The following is a 20181-nucleotide window of genomic DNA, read 5'->3' on the forward strand; positions in this document are numbered from 1 at the left end:
CAGGGCTGGGAGTGGAAGAATTCCTGAATCCAAACTTTCCAGAGATGCAATTCCTGGAGTTTTCACCTCTGAGAATTCTTAGATTTCACTGGCATGTGGGTATCTATTTACCATCAATATTCAAAACCAATAACAATTTGAAAATTGTTGTGCTTTGCTTACCTAGATATATGTAACGCTTGGCTATCACAGATTCGTCTTTCAGTTTGAAATATGTATTATCAGTTAGATTCAATACTTTGATCGTTCCTGTCCAATAGTAAGACCCTGGAGCTCCCATGATAACCAACTCCTATCAAAAGAAGAGTTTTTTCATGTTAAATCTCTTTAGTCAATGGAAATAAATATTTGAGATTCCTTATGCATAACTAAATTCAGAAACAGAAAATAAACTGGAGTCATGGGAATGAAAGTTCTGAAAATATAGAAAAGAGTGTAATAGAGTAATCTGCTTTTCTCCTACCCTACTCCAACAAATATCCTGATCCTACCAGCCTTTCAAAAGACATCTGGCTCTTATTTCAGGACTTTGGGCCAGAATGAGCAGACTCTCCATCAAATAGTGTGTACTTCTATCATATTCATTCTTTTTTTTTTATTTGCATTTATATCCTGCCCTTCTCCGAAGACTCAGGTGGCTTACACTATGTTAGCAATAGTCTTCATCCTATTTGTATATTTATATACAAAGTCAACTTATTGCTCCCAACAATCTGGGTCCTCATTTTACCTACCTTATAAAGGATGGAAGGCTGAGTCAACCTTGGGCCTGGTGGGACTAGAACCTGCAGTAATTGCAAGCAGCTGCTGTTAATAACAGACTGCATTAGCAGTCTGAGCCACAGAGGCCCCTTTATCATCTATTTGGTTTTAATTATATGTGTTGCTTTTGTATCTGTTGGTTTTGATGTTTTCTTCAAGGATTACAGGAAATCCACTTTACCATTGTACAATATTGTAATAGAAGGAACATTGGACTTACCTGAACATTCTTTCTATGTGCGCTGCAGAAGAGTCCAAGCATGGGTTTCAGTTAATCTGATTGGCCAGAGACTGAGTTGCAAAATCTTTGGCCAAGCCTCTTCCTCCTGGCCAAGCTTCATTTTTTTCTATGAAGAGATGGATCTGGAGAGGACGTAGCTCAACTGATGAAACCAACCACTCCTGGACCAGAACCGAACCAGGGTGGGATTGGACTCTCCTGCAGCGCACATAGAAAAACGTTCAGGTAAGTCCAACATTCCTTCTCCTGTGAAGAGTCCAAGCATGGGATATATCCAAGCTAAAGTGAAGTAGGGTGGGAGACAGATTAGTCTAGGGTCTCCTCAACTGATAGAACCCGCTGTAACACTCATCTCCCAAATGGCGCCTCTGCTGAAGTGAACTGATCCAATTTGTAATTCCTCACAAATGGCAATGGCTGTCCAAGTGGCTGCCCTGCAAATCTCAAGGATGGAAGCCTGTCTAGACTACGCTGTTGTGGTGGTCGCACTTCTGGTTGAGTGCGCGGTGATGTAGCGTGGAGCAGGCCTTGCCTGATGTTCGTAGGCCAGCACAATGCACACCTTCAGCCAACAACTGATAGTGGATAGAGACACCTTCTTGCCCATAGACCTGGGTTGAAATGAAATGAAGAGCGATTCAGACCTTTGGAAGGAAGCTGTTCACTTAATGTACCAACATAAAGCTCTGTGAACATCTAAGGCAGTGGTTCCCAACCTTTTCTTGTTTGAGGCACAACCTTTTCTTGTTTGAGGCACCCTTGGAAAGCCTTTCAAAAGTTCCCGGCACCCTTATAAGGAAATAGATATTTAAAATCTCCGTAGCTCAAAAGTTCCCGGCACCCTCAAAAGATCTCACGGCACCCCTTAGTGCCGCGGCACACTGGTTGGGAACCACTGATCTAAGGTATGCCATCACTTTTCATGTGGATGTCTGGGTTTCAGGCAGAAGTCTGGTAGAGTAACTTCTTACGCCCTGTGAAACCAGGTGTTAATTTTTGAAACAAATGTTGGGTCTAACCTTTGAAAAATGCATAGGTCCTGGCAAACCGAAAAAGCTGACAGTTCTGAAATTCTATGTGCAGAGGTGATCACTACTAGAAAGACAAACTTGAAAGTCAATACTCTGATGCTGGTGGACCGTAATTGCTCAAAGGGAACAGCAGTAAGTGCCTGTAGAACGACTGACAAATCCCAGGTTGGATATCTGTGGACCATTGAGGGTACAGATTGGACACCCCTTTCAAAAAGCTACGCAGCTTTGGGTGCTGGAAAAGAGGAATAGTTCTGTCACCTGGTAAGATGGTGGTCAAGGCTGCCACCTGCTGGTGAAGTGTGTTTATAGATAAACCTTTCTCCAGACCCGCTTGTAAAAAGTCCAAAACCCTTGGAACTGTTGCTGTGGTAGGTAGTATCCTCTGTGTGGCGCACCAGCGACAAACTGAAGCCCACGTGGCCTCATATATTCTGTTTGTCGATGCCCTACAAGAAGCAAGGATCATTGAAATCACCTTGCCTGAGAAATGTCCTTTCCTGAGGATCTCCCTTTCAAGTGCCAAACGGCCAACTGAAACCACTGGGGGTCCAGATGTTGCATAATCCCTTGGCTGAGGGAGATCCTGTGTGGTGGTATCTTCCATGGGCGTGTGATGGAAAGTGACATCAGATCCACAAACCACAGGCGCCGTGGCCAGTGAGGTGCTACCAGAAGCACTTCTGCCTCCTCCTCCAAGATCTTCCTGATGACCCTCAGTATTAGGGGGATTGGAGAGAAGGCATATCGCAGTTCGGCAAGACACCAGCAATGAAGTGCGTTGACCCCTTTGGCTGCTGGTGTCCGGAATCTGGAAAAAAAACTTCAGAAGTTGAGTGTTCTGAAGGCTGGCAAACAAATCCAGAACCAGTATGCTGAATTTCTATGTTATTTGATGAAATAGGTCTGGGTGAAGGCACCATTTGGACTGGACAAGGGTTTTTCTGCTCAACCAGTCCGCTTGTGTATTGGATGTTCCGGAAATGTGTTCCATTCACAAGGACTTCAGATGTGTCTCTGCCCAGAGACATAAGTCCCTTGCCTTGCACATCAGGACCCTGGAGTGGGGTCTCTGGGCGGAGACACATCTTTGGCTGTTATATTGTCTATCAATAGAAACCCATGATGATCTGACAATTCGGGTTGAAAATGGTGTAGTGTCAGATGGGCCTCTCTTAATTCCAGCCAATTGATGTCATTGAGCAGGTCCTGCTGAGACCACCATCCTTGGGCCACACCGGAGTTCAGGTGTGCACCCCAGCCAAAGAGACTGGCATCTGAGGTCAGCATCAGACAGGGAGGTTCTCAAAAGAGACACTCCTTCTCTATGACGGCTGACATCCACCAGTCCAGGGCGTGAGTACCTGCTTGGGAATCCTGATCTTGACTAGTGAATTGCTGTGTCTTGATCTCTGATTGGGTAGAAGCAGCCATTGCAAGGTCCTTGTATGCAATCGAGCCTAAGGGACTATGGCTAAGCAGGAATTCAGTTTCCCTAATAGTTTGGAGAGAAGCAGTAAAGGAACTAATTCTAAGGATCTTACTTGCTCTACCATCTCCCTTATGCTGGCTCTGCGTTTCTGAGACAGGAAGACTTGGGAGAAGTGAGTGTTAGGCTAGTGGATGATGTCAATTGACTCTTCTCCCAATTCACAGAAAAGCCTGCCTGCAAATGATCTTGGAGCATTTGGATTGTAACCTGTAGGTCTTGATCCTCCTGCCTGAGGGATGATGACTGGATTAATACATCGTCCAAATAACCTTTTATTTTGCCCTCAGATGTGCTGCTATAATATCTAGCAGTTTGGTAAAGTCTGTGGGCTGAGGAGAGGCCGAAGGGAAGTGCCCTGTATTGCCAATGGCTGCCTGCATATGCGAATCTGAGGAACTTCCTGTGGGACAGTCTGATGGGAATATGGAGGTATGCCTCCTTTAGATCTATAGATGTTAAAAGATTCCCTTGTCAGATGCAATCCAAGATTGTATGAAGGGATTGCATCTTGAACCTCTTGTACTTTATATGTACATTGAGTTCCTTCAGATTCAAAATAACTCTCTGGCCCCCGGAACTCTTGGGAACCAGCAAGACAATGGAGTAAAAGCTGAGACACCCCACCCCGACCTTCCGGCACTGGCTCTATGGCCTTGATGTCAAGCAAATGCTGAATCTCGGCCTCCATCATAGCCCTCTGGGTTGCCACCCTGGGAACAGGACATTGGATAAAACGTTGTGGGGTTTGGAACAAAATTCTAGAGTGAGCCCGAGCCTCACTGTTTGCAGTGCCCAAGCATCGGTAATGATACCACCATCACCCGCTCTGGCTGGCAAACATCTTTAACCGGCCGCCAACGAGTCACTTTGAGCGGCGGTAACAGGGGTGAAATGCTCCCGGTTCAGACCGGATCACACAATCTGGTAGCGATGGGGGCAAGTAGTTCGGAGAACCGGTAGCAAAAATCCCTGCCCCCCCCCCGCCCACACCTCGCTATTCCTCTTCTCTGTCCCTGAAGCTCTCGGTGGTGATATAACTGCAAACAGCCTTAAATGATTGCCACTGCACTTCAAAGGGCCGCACTATAGCTGATCAGTGCTGTAGGCAGCTAGTAGACAAGTCCCTCTATTTTTAAAAAGCAATTGGTAGACCGGTGCCTCTATTTTTAAAGAAGGTAGACCGGTGCACTCCCAAGTTTTGTACACTATTATTTTTATTATTTATTATTATTGGACATGCCCATTCAGTCACCTGACCACCAAGCCACACCCACCAATTAAGCTATGCCCACAGAACCGGTAGGGAAAATTTTTAGATTTCACCCCTGGGCGGTAAGGTCTGCTACCAGCATCTCTATAGGCCATCTGGATTGGGGCTGACGGGCCCTGTCTCAGAATGCTGATCTGTCCTGTGTCCTATCCATACTACGGGGATACTGTCTGTAGTACTGTGAGGCGGAGAATCCGACCTCAGAGCCACGAAAGGGCTGTCTGCAATAAAAGGGAGCAGATCTTTCCATTCACTTCGAAGAATGAGGAAGGGCTTTTCACTTGTCTTTCCCTTCCACTAGGATTGGATCCAAGACATCCCCAAACAACTGATGTCCCTTGAAAGGGGCAGAAGCTAACCTCCATTTGGATTTCATATCAGCTTGCCACTGGCGAAGCCATAACAAGTGCCTGGAGGTAACATTAGAGGCCAGAGCCCTAAAGGCAAACTTGGCCACATTGAGAATTGCATCAGCTGAATACTCAGCTGCCGCAATCAATTTACTGATATCCTGCTACAGACGGGTATCCTCAGGTGAGGCCCTGGCCTGCATCTGCCTCAGCCGTAAGAGCAATGTCCTAGAGAAGAAGGAAGCGGCTTTGGCCAAACTAATTGCCCAAGCAACTGCTTGGTGAGTCTTACAGGCAGCCAGCTCTGCTTTCCTATCCTCTGCTCTCAACTTCTCTGCAGTATCAGAGGAAAGAAGTGCTGTTGAAGCCAAGGTTGCCAATGTGGCATCTACAACTGGAAGCTATAGTAGCTCCTCTAATTCCTGCTCTGCTGTATATATCTTTTTGTCCAAGCCACTTGGGGCAGGGATAGAACCCGGTTGGTCCCACTGCTGTTGGATGACATTCACAAATAACTTCAGGGAGGGGATCACTTCCTGAGCCGTGACCTGCTCTGTAAAGCACAGGGAACCTGAGATACCATTGGGTTATCACTGAACTGCCCATGTTGGCTGCCCATGTTGGCCTTAAATAATAATGTCTTAAACAGGTTAGGGTGAAATAGGCCAGAATATGAGGGTGTATCTGGGGAGACCCCTTCATCCTCAGAAACCTCAAAGTCCCCAAAATCCTCTTCCCCTTCCAGTGAAACCTCACTGTGCAGTGATAGAGGTGGAGAATGAAACTCCCTGAAATGGCCTTTTTCAGGATGCAAGCTGTGATGCGGGCCTTCAGACTGCAAGGGTCCTGCATTCAATGGCCCATTTAATCCCCCTTGGATGAGAGTTGCATCAATGCCATGTGCAATAGTTTGTGCTATTGCGTTATGTAATTCTGCAGACAAGCCCTGGTCTGGATTCTCCTGAGGGCAGAGCCCTGCTGTTGTAGGAGTAAAGGTGGCAGATGACCTGCTGCCAGAAGCAGGTAGCAATCCTGCAACAGACAGGCCTGAAGCCTGGTCACTCTCCTCCTTATAGGGAACAGCATGAAATTCCTGTCCACCCGGGATCACATTAGGAGACCAATTTAACTGGTCTTCCAGTAATGTTTGTGATGGAATTTCCTGTGGTAATTGTATACAAGGCACATCAGCACTCCGAGGAATACTTGGGGTCTTTTGCAGCTTCTGCCTGTTTTTGTGCTTTTGCAAATTGCTTTTCCAGGGCTTTCTGTCTTCTTTTGGCATCTTTTTCAGATGCTAAAGAAATTGATTTGGAATGCTTGGCCTGGGATCTGGTAGAGGGCTCCTTTGCCCCTGATTTAGGCCTTTTTGGCTCAGATCACCCAGCTATTTGCTGGCTTTGGGAAGATTCAGCAGAAAAACTGTTGTTTGAATCCTCGCGGTCTGCCATTATTGCTGTAACTGCTAGCAGTGATAGCTTTAGAAAAAAAATTCTCCCAATTGCAAACAATAAGCAAGAAGGGGAAAAAGAAACACAGATTAATGATACAGAGTACTCACTGCGCAGTCCAGACCTCAAACAAGTGCCAAACCGACAACACGGTTTGTTTGCGCAAGATATGCTGAAAAGTTAGCAGCAGCATAAAGGGTGCAAAATCGACAATATGGTCACTAATGCCTTCAGTTTCACATCTGAAACTGGCAACACAGTTTACTTGCACTTAATAGCTGCCTTCCCAAATCCTGACCGAAGCCTTGGTCCTCTTTTCTGGAAAGGTCGCCTTTTCTGCTCAGGAAACTGCTTCATGAGCCTCCTGGCCCTTTTTGCAGCTCGCAACAGCTTTGAGATCCCAGCTGCAGCCTCAGTGCTCTGATCTTTACACAGCACAGCAGCCATGCTCCCAGAATTCTGAGTCCAGCCCAGCTCTGACCGAGTCCTCAGTCCTCCAACAGCTGTTTTAGCCCAGTGGTGGTCTCAGCCACCTCTCTGGGGCAGCAAGCCAACTTCGTGGCAAAGGCAACTTAGACGGTGATTGTGGCACCGCTCCCGGCGCGGAAAGCAAGCCGAACTCTCTCTCAGCTGTTTAGCGGCTCAATAACCTGCCGAAATTTTTTTTTTTGGTAAAAGACCAATTTTCCAATTAATTTCTAATTAAATACTCCAAGCAACTCAATAAAAGTCTCTCTTGGCCGACTGAGTTGAAAAAACTGAGGCTCGGCTAGGAGGAAGAGGCATAGCCAAAGATTTTGTAACTCAGTCTCTGGCCAATCAGATAATTGAAACCCATGAATGGGCTCTCCAAACAGCACACAGGAGAATTGGGAAATTCTGCCATTGATTCCCTCTGTTGCACTCGGCTACAGTCTCTACATTTCCTGCTTACTATTCACTGGCTAAAGCTTGATGCTGTGCACTGTAAGTTCAAAACCACCTTCTGAATGAGGAACAAGTGGTGGTGGGGAGTTCAGAGCATGGGAAAAGAAGCAGGTTTGATACTGCTGACAAGCCAGGAAACAGCTGCTGCTGACATTGCACTGAGGATCAAACACTTCATCACGAAGGTTGTCAACCATTTATGATTAACCTAGTCCTAGAAAGATCCTATCAGACTGTTTTGAACACCATGACATAAGTTTTGTTTACAAGATCCAAAGTACCGATATTTTTTGGAGTATAAGACACACAGGAGTATAAAATGCAGCTTAGATTTTGGGGAGGAAAATGTGGGGGGGGGAATCTGCCTGTATTCATCTGGTTAGTGTTCTTAGTCTGGTCAGCTTCAGCACATTAGTTTACTGGTTTTGAACACGCGCACCGAATTTTTATCCCCTGCTTGGGAATAAAAAACAGCTTCTAAAGCACAGCTGATCTTTGGAGAGAGAAGCAATGAGAAAAGCAGGCGAACCTCAGAAGATTGCTTCACTCACTAGTATTTCGTTAGGGCTGAAAAACAGTTTCTAAAGCACAGCTGAGAGGGAGCAGTAATGAGAAAAGCAGGCAAAGCACAGAGATCGCTTCACTCGCTAGCACCTCATTAGGGGTGAAAAAAAGCTTCTAAAGCACATCTGGGAGTCAGAGAGAGCAGACAAAGCACAGAGATCGTTTCACTCGCTAGTGCCTCATTAGGGCTGAAAAAAAGCTTTGAAAAAGCAACATTCAGAGTACAAGATGCACCCAAATTTTCAGCCTCTTTTGTGGGGGGGGAGTGCATCTTATACTCCAAAAAATACGGTAATTAAACCCATCAGGCAAAATGCAAAATTGCCTTGAAAATTAGATATAGCTATGTCAGAATTAGACATCATTAAAGCCATATGGCATCATAAAAAAATTGGCCAGTATCTCAACTGCAGTTCAGAAAAGTTACCAGGACAAAGGATTTGTCCATCAATTCAAGGTATATTTTCTGATTGAGAAGAGTTGTTAGATTTCTCACACTGAGGGGTTTGGTTTTTTTGTTTTTTAAAAAGTTTGAATTTAGGTTGTTCTACATGTAAAATGGGTACACTCTCACAGAACTATAGTTCTAACCAAACAAAACAAAGAAATGGGGGGGGATCCCCACTCCCCACAATGGTCCAAGTTATCTAAATTTACCTTCTAGCAATTTACCTTCTAGAACCATGATGGCAAACCTATGGCATGCGTGTGGGCACATGCACCATTGCCAGCTGCTCTTCCAGGTTCTGTTGTGCGCACGCACACTGGCCAGCTGGTCTGATGCACATGCGCACCAGCCAGCTGCTCTCTTCTGGGTTCTGGCACTCAACATGAGCACACTCCAGTTTTGGCACTCAGTGCCGAAAAGGTTAACCATCACTGTCCTAGAAGCTTCTTAATCCTGTTGCCCTGCTCAACCCCCTACACCCAAAAGAGAAAGAAGACTAAAAACATATCCCTTTCAATAATTGTATCATACTTTTAGTGAATTCACCTATAGTCCTCCAGCTGATCAATGTTCTGGCCTGGCCAAAAAAGGCCTGGCCAAAAGAAGCTTGCTCAGCATTGTTTAAATGTAAAATGCCCCAGGTACAATCCTCAGAATAAATAGTTCTGAGCTATAGGTACCAAATCCAAATAGATGGTAAAAAGTGTGAATTAATGGAGGAAATGGAGGAATAAAATCATATATTGTGTGAGTGTGCAACTAAGAGGAAGATCTTTTTTGAAGATAGATCTAAATGAAGGTGGACTGATCCTACAAAGAGGGAGTAAATGAATATATATTTTATAAATGATGTATCAATGATATTCAAATCCAGATAAATTGTACAAGATATATAAGAGATCTCAACAAATAATGGAAATGTAATCAATCTGAAGATGCTTTTATCATATTGGGTGGATTTGTATGAAAGCTAAGAAGTTTTGTAATCAGATATTTATGTTGGTTGAGAATATTATGAAAATGGATCTTTTAAGAATGACAGAAGAGCAGTTGGAAAAACATGGGACTTTATATTGGCATTGGCAGCAAGGTTCCTATATGCTCATAGTTGGAAAGAAAAATATATACCCACCTTGGAAGAATGGAGTTTGAAATTAATGCAGCTATCTATCATGACAAAATAATGACTTCTTTTCCTTTTTTTCATGAATGACTTATTTTCATTTTTTGTGACTTGGAGACCACTGTACGATTTCTTATAAGACAAATCACCTTTTGACTTTGTAATTTGAGGATTAGATTGAATTTAACCATTGAAATATTGTTTTGTTAAATATAAGTTTATTTACATTTGACAATTTATTATGTGTGAGATTAGAATTAAGAGAAGAAAAATTTAGGAATAGTGGATTTTTGGAATGTTGATTTTAAAGATTAGTATTAATTAAATATATAGAAAGGTTGTTGTATTGATATTATTTGTGGAGTAAAAGAAAATCAAAAGTTATTTTTGTTATAAATTTAATTTTTGTCACTTTAATTTTGTTTTGTTATTTCCTTTCCTTTAACATAAAATTTGTATTTTAATATTTGATTCTGAAATTTAATAAAGATATTATAAAAATATGAATATAGGATTAAAATATATGTCAGAACATAATATTTGGAATCATACAAGTTACTATATAGTTTCTTATTAAGTGCAAATCCATAGGCTGGAAATAGTTTTATGTTTTTAACTTGCTTGAGAATGGTGTTAATACAAAATACCAGATAAGTGTTGCTTTAAAAAATTGGGCAACATTAATGAAATCTGGGGAAATATTTAATTTATTATATGATATGAATGGATGGGTAGGAATGAGATGAGAAAGTACAGAAAAAGTTTTTGGATCATTTGGAGACTCAAAAATGAATGGAGATTGCTGAATATTTGTCTAGAGAAAGTTCTGTTTCAGTTATATAGTTTAAATATAAGTCTTCTTTTCAAACATGTACATGAATATATGTACATGTACATGTACATATATTGCCTTATACACTGTAAGCCGCCCTGAGTCTTCGGAGAAGGGTGGGGTATAAATGTAAACCAAAAAAAAAAAATGTCTTCTTTTCAAGCATGTACATGAAAAATAGTTAACATAAATCTAAAAGCATAATTGAAATGAGATTTTATAATGCAAGGTTGCAAAAATTAGTGAAGAACCAAGGATTATTTTTGGTATTGAATGGGGACAAGCTATTTTTGACACGTCAAGGTGGATATTGGGAGAAAAATGGGCATTGCAGAAATGAAAAGAAATTTAAAAAAGAGTGAAAGCAGAATGACAGCAGGAAGAACAAGTCTTAAGAAAAGGGGATTGGTAGAGGAGACGTGACCAGCATTGCGACAACACGGTCACAAACCCTGGGAGCTCTGGGGGAGCGCCAATATCCCCATCGTTATGGGAGACCGCAATGGACCATAGCTATTCTGCAGGGACAGCAAAGAAAGAAGGAACCACTGGAGCAAACAGGGAAGTTGAAAATTCCCTGCAGCACCAGCTTTTAACCTTTAACCCAGCAATAAGGACACGCAGCCATTACAAGCTGCCAAAGTTGGGACGACCACATAAGACTGGGCTGGAGTGTTGAATTGGACAAAATATTAAAGCTGGGTGAGTGAACACCAACTCACAGAGGACTATTTTAAAATTGACATTTGGCAAAAAAATTTAACAACTCTGGAATAGCAGCTAAATTGACCAGGACTGTTAATATAATAGAACAAAAGAAACGTAAGCAGTACCCAAAGACCTGACAGAAACGTGATCTTTGAAATTGAAGTATAGATCCCCAAAAGGGGGGGGGGAATGGAGCCCTTAATTAAAGCCGGGAATTTGGATAAATTTGGAAGCTTTTAAAATTGATTAAAGATTACAAAAAGGAAAAAAGGAAAAATCAAGAACTTAAAACTGTAATTTGGTGGAATATCTCCAATTTTCTTTTTCCTCTATGAACTGGAACTAAATAAATTTTAAACTCAAATCTATTAGGTTTTTGGGACTAATTGGGAAAAAAAATAAGGCGCGGCTCTAAGTAAAAGACACAAAATGTATACTTTTGCTAATTTTGGATTAGAATTGTGAATTGCAAAGTGACACCTAAAGGTGGAAGAACTCTGGCCATTGTTGAAAATCTTTTTAGGGCAGTGATAAGACTAGTGAAAACCAAAAGGGAGGACTTTGTTAATAAGCTGTTCGACCTTTGCAAGAATAAGAGCTACAACTTCAAAGAATGAAACAGAGAACAACCAAAATGAAGAGAAACACACACCCACAATTTTTAAGAAGAAATAAAAGAAGCAACTATAAGATTGGATGGAAAAGAAGACTCAGAAAAAAACAAGAACTGCTCCAGAATTGACAGCGAATAAAGAACTTATGATGTTAAAATATAAATTCAAAGAATTATATAGGGGTTAATAAGAGAGAAATAAAAAAATTGTGGAAGAGGGAAAAAGGAGAATCAATAGAAATATAAAATAAACAAAGAAAGCATGGAATTTTAAGGGAAAATAAAAATGGAATTGAAATAGATTAAGATGGAAATATTAATGAGATGAGAATATATAAGCATGAGACTTCTTCAAATAAGGGAAATGCTGTTTTTTTTACTTTTTTTACAAGATTAAGAATAACAATTTTAAAATATTCATTGATATGTAGAGAGTTGATTTATACTAATGTTATGGAGATTGGTAGGACTGATAGAAATATAGGATAAGCAAAGAAAGCAAGGAATCTTAAGAAAAAATAAAAAGGGAATTAATATAGATTAAGAGTGAAACATCAAAGAGATGAGAGTATATAAAGATGAAATTTTCTGAAATAATGAATGTTAGCTTGTTTTCTACTTTTTTCTACAAGATTAAGAATAATAACCTTAAAAATGTCTATTGAAATGTAAAGAGATGATTGATGTTGATGCTATTGAGACTGAAAAGAAAGAAATTTGTAAATGGGAATATAGGGCTATAAATGGGAAGAGATAAAAGAGGGGAATTTTAAAAAAAGGGATAGATTTGACTAAAGATTTAAATTTGGGACGGAAGTTTAGACTAGAATTTCTTTTTTTTAAGAGCAATGCAAATAGGAAAATTAAAAAGAGGGGAAGGGAAATATATTGATAAAATATGTAAGAGGGTGGGGGAAAACTGAATTCGATGTGATTATATACCTGGCTGATATTTTATTCAAAAAAAGATATTTGTATGTGGTTTGTTTTAAAATTTAAAAAAATTCCAAAAAAAGAAAGAAAGAAAAAGGGATAGCTTAATCTAGGAAAGAGAATGAAGAAAGCAGATGTAGAAGCTACTTGAAAAAGTATGGAGTTCTTCTTTCTTCTCTGTACATTGTTGTGTTAACCTGAAAGGGAATGGTATGTATGCATGTAATAATGAGTGTATAGAACTAATCAATTAAATCAAAGGCAAACAAACTTTTTATTCCATACTGAAGCCTTCTCACAATGCTGCACCACTCACCTCTGTGAAGAAACCTGCTATTCCAGCCTGACATGAGCCATGCTCTTCACCATATTTTTTCTTATATTCTAAGGTAGAAAAAACAAATAAGGAAATTAGAAGAAATAAATGCAGTCCTGTCAGTCTCCACCAGAAATGTGTAATTCCTTGTATCCTCTTTATTCTATAAGTGCTGTCACAAACTGAGACAATGAGATTCACTACAGAGCAAATTCTGGGACATTAGCAAACTTCAAGCTTCTTTGGTTATTGTCAAACAAGTAACTCCATTCACAAGGGAAAACATGTTTTGGATTTTTTGGATATCAGGAAGTAAAAAAAGCTCTAAAAATGCAGAAGGACAACTGGTGGGAGCTTGATGATTTGTTTACTGATGATTTGTTTACTGAAAATTACAAGGCTAATTGTAGGTTGGCAAGAATACTCCTCAATCATATACTCAATACTTCTTAATGAGAGTTAAAGCTAAAATATCCACAACTTTATTGTCTAAAGTTAAAACTCTACTCTTCCTGCTTCCCTTAGTTCCTTGTATCCTTACAATTTATATTGTAATTGATTGTTTCCTGATTGCTTAATTGTAGCCTATGACTATCATTAAGTGTTGTATCATTAAGTGTTAAATTTGTACCCTATGACTATCATTAAGTGTTGTAAATGTTGTACTTTGATGAAGGTATCTTTTCTTTTATGTACACTGAGAGTATATGCACCAAGACAAATTCCTTGTGCGTCCAATCAGACTTGGCCAATAAAAAATTCTAGTCTAGTCTAGTCTAGTCTAGTCTAGTCTCTCTCTACTATAACATTTTAGACTGAATGCTTTTAGGCATAAATTTTATTTGTGGACTTATCTTTGATCCTACAATGTCATGAATATTGACTGTGTTGGGAATGATCAAAATTATTGCTATCATTATTACATCTTATAATATGAATACTTCTATTAATATTAAACAACAGTCCAGAGAACAAAGAAAAATGAAAGGGATTTATCAGACCTGGGAATAAAAGAAACTTCAACTAACTCTTCCAGAGCTCAAGTTGTGTACAACACTTTCACCAAGGAACATCACTCAGGATAAATATAATACTCCCATTACATGTAACTAAACTCAGATGCAACAGGCTTATGACTGGATTTACTGATTGTCCAAAGCAATCCATGTTTGCTTACTTTGGCATAGTGAGATCTATGCAATTATACTGGCTGGTCAACCATGGTTAAAGAGTTAATTGTAGCTTTTGGAGCTTGCTGAGAAAATCACAGCCATGAGATCTTGGCTGACAATTTTTTTTAATTAAGGCAACTTGCCATTTATACCTTATAGCACTATTCAGCCATCGCTGAGGTAACACTAAGCTAGTTCTCTTATCTGTTGTTTCAGCACAAGTTACTTTTTGTAAGCTACTTTTTACCAGTAATAGAGAACACAATAAACGAAGATAACCCAGGAATTGTATTTCTTCAACGGCAGAAAGCTGTAAATAATCTTTTCAGTTATTTCTTCAACTCTCAACAGTATTATAATCACATTTATTTGAAGAAAATGAAAATATGTCAAACAATATGAAACCAATTTTAATGTGTATCTTAGATGCACCCTTACAATCTCATGCTTTATTCACAGTCTCAAAGAGAGGTTTAAATTTGAGCAGTTTCTGGAGTTCATTTTCAAATCCCCCAAATAATGTGCTTGGGGGGGGGAGGAAATCCCACTTCCTGCTTCTTGAAATATGCTCCCCAGGATATGTATGAATTCAGAGAAATGTGCTTTGGTTTCTGAAAACAACCAACATGTAGCCTAGTAACTCTCTGAAACTAACCACCAACCCACTGCTAAATTTCAAGGAATGAACTTGGCAAATTATCCTATGGGAAACTCTATGTATTCCTTTAGGTTGAACAGACCATAATAATAATAAATCTCAATTCAGAAACTCTCTGTTCAAAAGGGGGAAAATGGTAAATGGACTGTCAGTACTTCCTTAAATTGGATAAAATATCTTTGTAAAAAAAAGAAAGACCTATTCATTCTAGTAAAATCTACAAACTAAAAACAGTTTAATGTGTATAAGCCAACTTTCCATAAACTGGAACACAATAAACCAAGATATCCCAGAAATTATGTAAGTCTCTGAAGGTAACCAGCTGCAAATAATCTTTTCAATTATTTGTCTCACACTCACTCTCTATAATCACATTTGAAGAAATGCTCTCAAGATGCAATTAACAGATAATGATCTATGATTACATTTGTCATAAACATTAAATAATGTGATCACCAAACTTAAAAATTTCTGTCTCCTATCACCATATGTAAAGTATACCAATTATGCCAGACATACTAAATACTCTACAGAGCTTATTTAGGCATTGAAATGAAAATGCCAGCATGTTGTAATGGATAAGGTATTGAATCAGATAACCAAGTTCTAGCCCATAACTCACTTCTTCTCAGTCCAATTTATGTAAAGTTGTTTGAATGTTAAACATGCCACTGATATACAGTACATGCAATCAAGACATAAATAAATGATATTTGTAATTATGAAGAGTGGGAACAAATACCCACACATCTTCCTGTCCTCTTATGCAGCTATTTAAAAATCTGTAAAATTACGTTTCTAAATGATTCTGCAACTATTTCTTTCCAACAGAAGGAAGGCGATGAACATGGGAGTAGTGCTAGCTCTCCTGACTATTCTCATCATTTTATGCATCATTTAAATGAATTCTGATGCTATTTTAAAACTTCAATGATTTAAAAAAAAACACTGTAGCTAGCCTTGCACACTGCATTCAGCCAAAACTTGCTTGGTTTATAGAATAAATTTATAAATTACAGTGTCTACATTTATGCATCTCCATCAGATATGAGATGCATCTGTAACAGATATAACAGATTAACAGATTGGAAGTGACCTTATAGGTCATCTAGTTCAACCCCCCTTCAAGCAGGAGACCCTACACCATTTCTGACAAATGGCAGTCCAATCTTTGGACTCTTGAAAGTCTCAAGTGATGAAGCTCCCACAACTTCCGAAGGCAAGCTGTTCCATTGGTTGATTATTCTCACTGTCAGAAAGTTCCTCCTCATTTCTAGGTTGAATCTCTCCGTCAGTTTCCATCCATTATTCCTTCCACAGGTGCTTTGGAAAACAGCTTGACCCTCTCCTCTCTGTGGCAGCCTCTCAAGTATTGGAAGACAGCTATCATGTCTCCTCTGGTCCTTCTCTTCACTAGACTAGCCATGCCCAGTTCATGTAACCGTTCTTCATATGTTTTAGTCTCCCCTAATCATCCTGGTTGCTCTCCTCTTTTTTATAGTGTGGTGACCAAAACTGGATGCAGTATTCTAGGTGTGGTCTTACTAGAGCTTTATAGTGGTATTATTACCTCACTTGATCTTGATTGTATCCCTCTGTTAGTGTAATTTAGGATTGCATTGGCTTTTTTAGCTGCCACTGCACACTGCTGGCTCATATTTAACTGGTTGTAACCCTAAAATGGAACCTTGTGGCACCCGATTGCTTACTTCTCTCCATGTAGACATAGGCCCATTAAGGACTACTTGTTGAGTATGGTTTGCCAGCCAGTTGTGAATCCATCTGGTGGTGAAGCTATCCCACTTTTTTCTAGCTTTCAAAGAAGTAGATTGTGGTCTACTTTGTCGAATGCCTTGCTGAAGTCTAAGTATATTATATCCAGAGTATTTCGCTGGTCTACTAATTTAGTCACGATGTTGAAGAATGAAATAAAATTAGTTTGGCATGATTTGTTTTTAACAAACCTGTGCTGACTGCTAGTTATTACCATATTTTTCGGAGTATAAGATGCACCAGAGTATAAGACGCACCTTAATTTTGGGGAAGGAAAACAAGAAAAAAAGAATTCTGCCTCTGCCTACCGGCATCAGGATCAGCGGCATCCTCACTTCCATTCAGATTTTGATAACAAGTAGCACAGATCTTTTTATCAGTTTAAAACAAATCCGATCACTCTATTTAACTGGAGTGGGTGGGGTGGGGTGGGAGATGATTTTCATGGGGGCAGAAGAGGGATTTGGCACCAAAGGCTCCACTCTCGAGATGCCCCCATCTTCCTACCAACAGCTGTAGGCATTGAAAGCCTGGCTTTTTGGCAGCAAGGCCCCATAGAAATGTAGCACTTCAGTCCTCCTGGATGCTGCCATCTCGTAAACACAGTGCCGGGCTTCACGGCAAGTCCCCTGCGCCTTTGCTGTCTTGGTCAGGGCCTGATTCCGGAAGTGGCCCAGGAAAGCGCGGAGGTCGGGACTTGCTTGGCGAAGCAGGTGCTGCACAGGGGGCATAAGGCAAGGTGCTGCCACCCAAAAACACTGTTGCTGTGATCTTCGCTGCCTTCCCAGTTCCAAAAATTGGGCGTGCAGAGGCAAAGAAAGAGCATCGTGTTTTCAGGCAGTTCCAGACAGCAGAGATCGGGGCAACAGTTTTTGGGTGGTAGTGCTTTCCCTTACACCTGTGCAGTGCCCAGCAAGCCACCAATTCCTTGAAGATGCAAGCCCACTCAGCACACCTGAAGCCTGCAGGTGGTCTGCATGGACCACCTTTCACCGTATGCCGTGCAGCAGCCATGGGGGCAGAAATCTCGGGAGTCTACTGCTCTAGGGAGTGGGGATCTCCAGTCCTCGTACAAGTTGTGAAGGCAGCCATCAGAACTGCTGGAGCTGCTTCCAGGCAGTCCCTAGGAGAACTCGGAGCTCTTGGTGGCTAAAGGGGAAGAAGAAAACTCTGGGCACATTGAGAACACACACACTCCTGTTGCTGGAAGAAGGGGAGAAGGGCTGCTTCTCCTGCAGTATCAGCTCCCGTCCTTGTGCCTTCCCTTGCACCTACATTCCTCCCTCCTCAGCCACCTTCTCCTCCCAAACGGTCTTAATGCCCAGAGGGGCTCCATTCACAGTTGAGGTTGCCCCCCCTGCTCTCTTAAACTGAACTGAGCAGCTGGGGGGCCAGCATGAAGGAGAAATGTCTCAGCTCCCCGCAGCCGCTTGGTGTTTTGACCACCCAAAACAGACCAGTGCCACCTTCGCAGGGGCTGGCTGCTGCTTTCTTCCAGGATCATTTATCAACAAGTCAGAAAAGCAGCGCAGTTCAGTTTAAGAAAGCAAGGGGGAGGAACCAACTTCAACCTTCTTCCAGCAACAGGAGTGTGTGTCTTCTCAACATGCCCTTCTTCCCCTTTAGCCACCAAGGAGGAGGAAGGCACGCGGTTCTGTGAATCGTGGAGGCAATGATCTTGCAAAGCGGGTTCTTCTGTGTGAGAGGTGTAAGGAAAGGTGCTCACTGCCCGGCCTGCCCCTTCTCCAGATGACCCAGGCTGAGGGCAGTTGGCTTCCGCTCCTGGCTTTGGAGACAGATCTGGCCAGGAGGAAAGAGAAAGTGAGACTGCGGAAAAGGAGGAGAAGGAGGAGGGTGTGGCTCTGCAAATTACTTCGGGGAATTGAGGAGGAAAAAACTGGAAAATACAATGCTTGGAGGCAATGCTCTTTTTCTTCCCCAATTCCCTGAAGCAATTCGCAGAGCCACGCACCCTTCTCCTCCTTTTCTGTACTTTGTTTCTAGATATTGGCAGATCTGTTTTTTTTATTATCTTTTCCAGTACCTTCCCAGGTATTGATGTTAGACTAATTGGTATATAGTTTCCTGGGTCTGTTGTTGTTGTTGTTTTTTCCTTTTTTGAAGATGGGAACCACACCAGCTCTTTTTCAGTCTTCTGGTAGTTCCCCAGTGTTCCAGGATTTTTGAAAGATGTGGTGCAATGGTTCTGAGATGACATCTGCCAGCTCCTTTAGAACTCTGGGATGTAATCCATCAGGTCCTGGTAATTTGTATTCATCAAGATCAGACAAGTATTCTCTTACTATTTTTTTGCTTATTTTAACTTTTATTTCCAGTCTGTTTTTTAGAGTTACATTTCTGGTAGGTTGGGCTATAGTTTCCTTTTGCATGAAGACTGATGCAAAGAATGAGTTAAGCAGCTCTGTTTTCTCTCTGTTGCTTGTTAATTCCTTGCTGTCTTCTCTCTTTAGTGGACCGTTTCCTTGTTTCTTTTCTTTTCTTTACTTTTTTCGTTATTTATATGTTGGAAGAAACTTTTTTTGTTATCTTTGACTTTTGTTGCAAGTCTTTGTTCATTCTGAGCCTTTGCTTTTCTGACTTTGTCTTTGCAGATTCTGGCTATCTGCTGATATCCTGCCTTAGTTATGTGTCCCTCTTTCCATTTTTTTGTACTTGTCCTTTTTGTGTTTCAATTTGTCAGTGAGTTCTTTGTGCAACCAAGCTGGTTTCTTCTTGGATTTCTTGTTTTTCTTTCTCAGCAGTATTGCACTGGTCTGGACTTTTATGATCATATTTTTCTGAGTTTAAAAAATAGGAATGCTTCCCACAGAAAGTCCACTTTTAACTAGGGTTAGGAGATCAGGAATGATCTATCACAGAGGTATCAAAGTTGATTTCATTGAGGGTTGCATCAGGGTTGTGTTTGACCTCGGAAGGCTAGGAGGAATGAGGAGGGGCATGACCATGATAGGCATGACATGGGACTCATGTCAGGGACACCTGTGGTAATCAAGTGCTAAGGCAGGACTTCCGAGACCCTCCCTCACTCTCATTATAATCTCCTTCCTTCCTTCCTTCCTTCCTTCCTTCCTTCCTTCCTTCCTTCCTTCCTTTCTTCCTTCCTTCCTTCTTCCTTCTCCTTTCTTCTTCCTTCTCCTCTTTATTTTTCTTCCTTGCTCTTTCCATCTTTCCGCCTTTTTCTTTGTCTTTGTATTTCCCTTTCTCCTTTCCTGTCCCTTCTTGCGTGCTCAAACACGAAAGGGGAAATATTGCTCCTTTTGTTTTGTTTTTAGTTTGTTTTGATAGGACTCTGCCAGTGAAAATGAAATTCCCCACGCTCCATTTTCAACCTGAATGGCCTCCTGCAGCCCTCTGCCAGAGAAAATGGAGTGCAGGGGCCCCCATGCACAGCCTCCCCGTGTCCTGTTTTTTGCCTGGATGGCCTCCTGCAACCCTCTGCTAGCAAAAATGGAGCCTGGGGGGGGCTGCACATTCAGCCTCCCGTGCTCCATTTTCG

The 20181-nt window shown here is 41.2% G+C and overlaps 1 protein-coding gene across 15 annotated transcripts in view; it reads right to left on the bottom strand.

Moving 5' to 3' along the window:
* ITGA9 (integrin subunit alpha 9) overlaps positions 1-20181 on the bottom strand; it is a 762385-nt gene that overhangs the window by 691792 nt on the left and 50412 nt on the right. For 14 of the 15 annotated variants that reach the window (XM_058183141.1, XM_058183147.1, XM_058183148.1 and 11 more), the window contains exons 5-6: positions 13062-13129; positions 163-292 (exon numbers count right to left, since the gene is read on the bottom strand). In XM_058183141.1, the coding sequence (XP_058039124.1) occupies positions 163-292; positions 13062-13129 (198 nt within the window). The remainder of the gene's footprint in view (positions 1-162; positions 293-13061; positions 13130-20181) is intronic. The other variant, XM_058183151.1, reaches the window with a different exon arrangement.

The sequence above is a fragment of the Ahaetulla prasina genome, chromosome 4 (assembly GCF_028640845.1).
Source record: "Ahaetulla prasina isolate Xishuangbanna chromosome 4, ASM2864084v1, whole genome shotgun sequence".
Taxonomy (NCBI): Eukaryota; Metazoa; Chordata; class Lepidosauria; order Squamata; family Colubridae; genus Ahaetulla; species Ahaetulla prasina.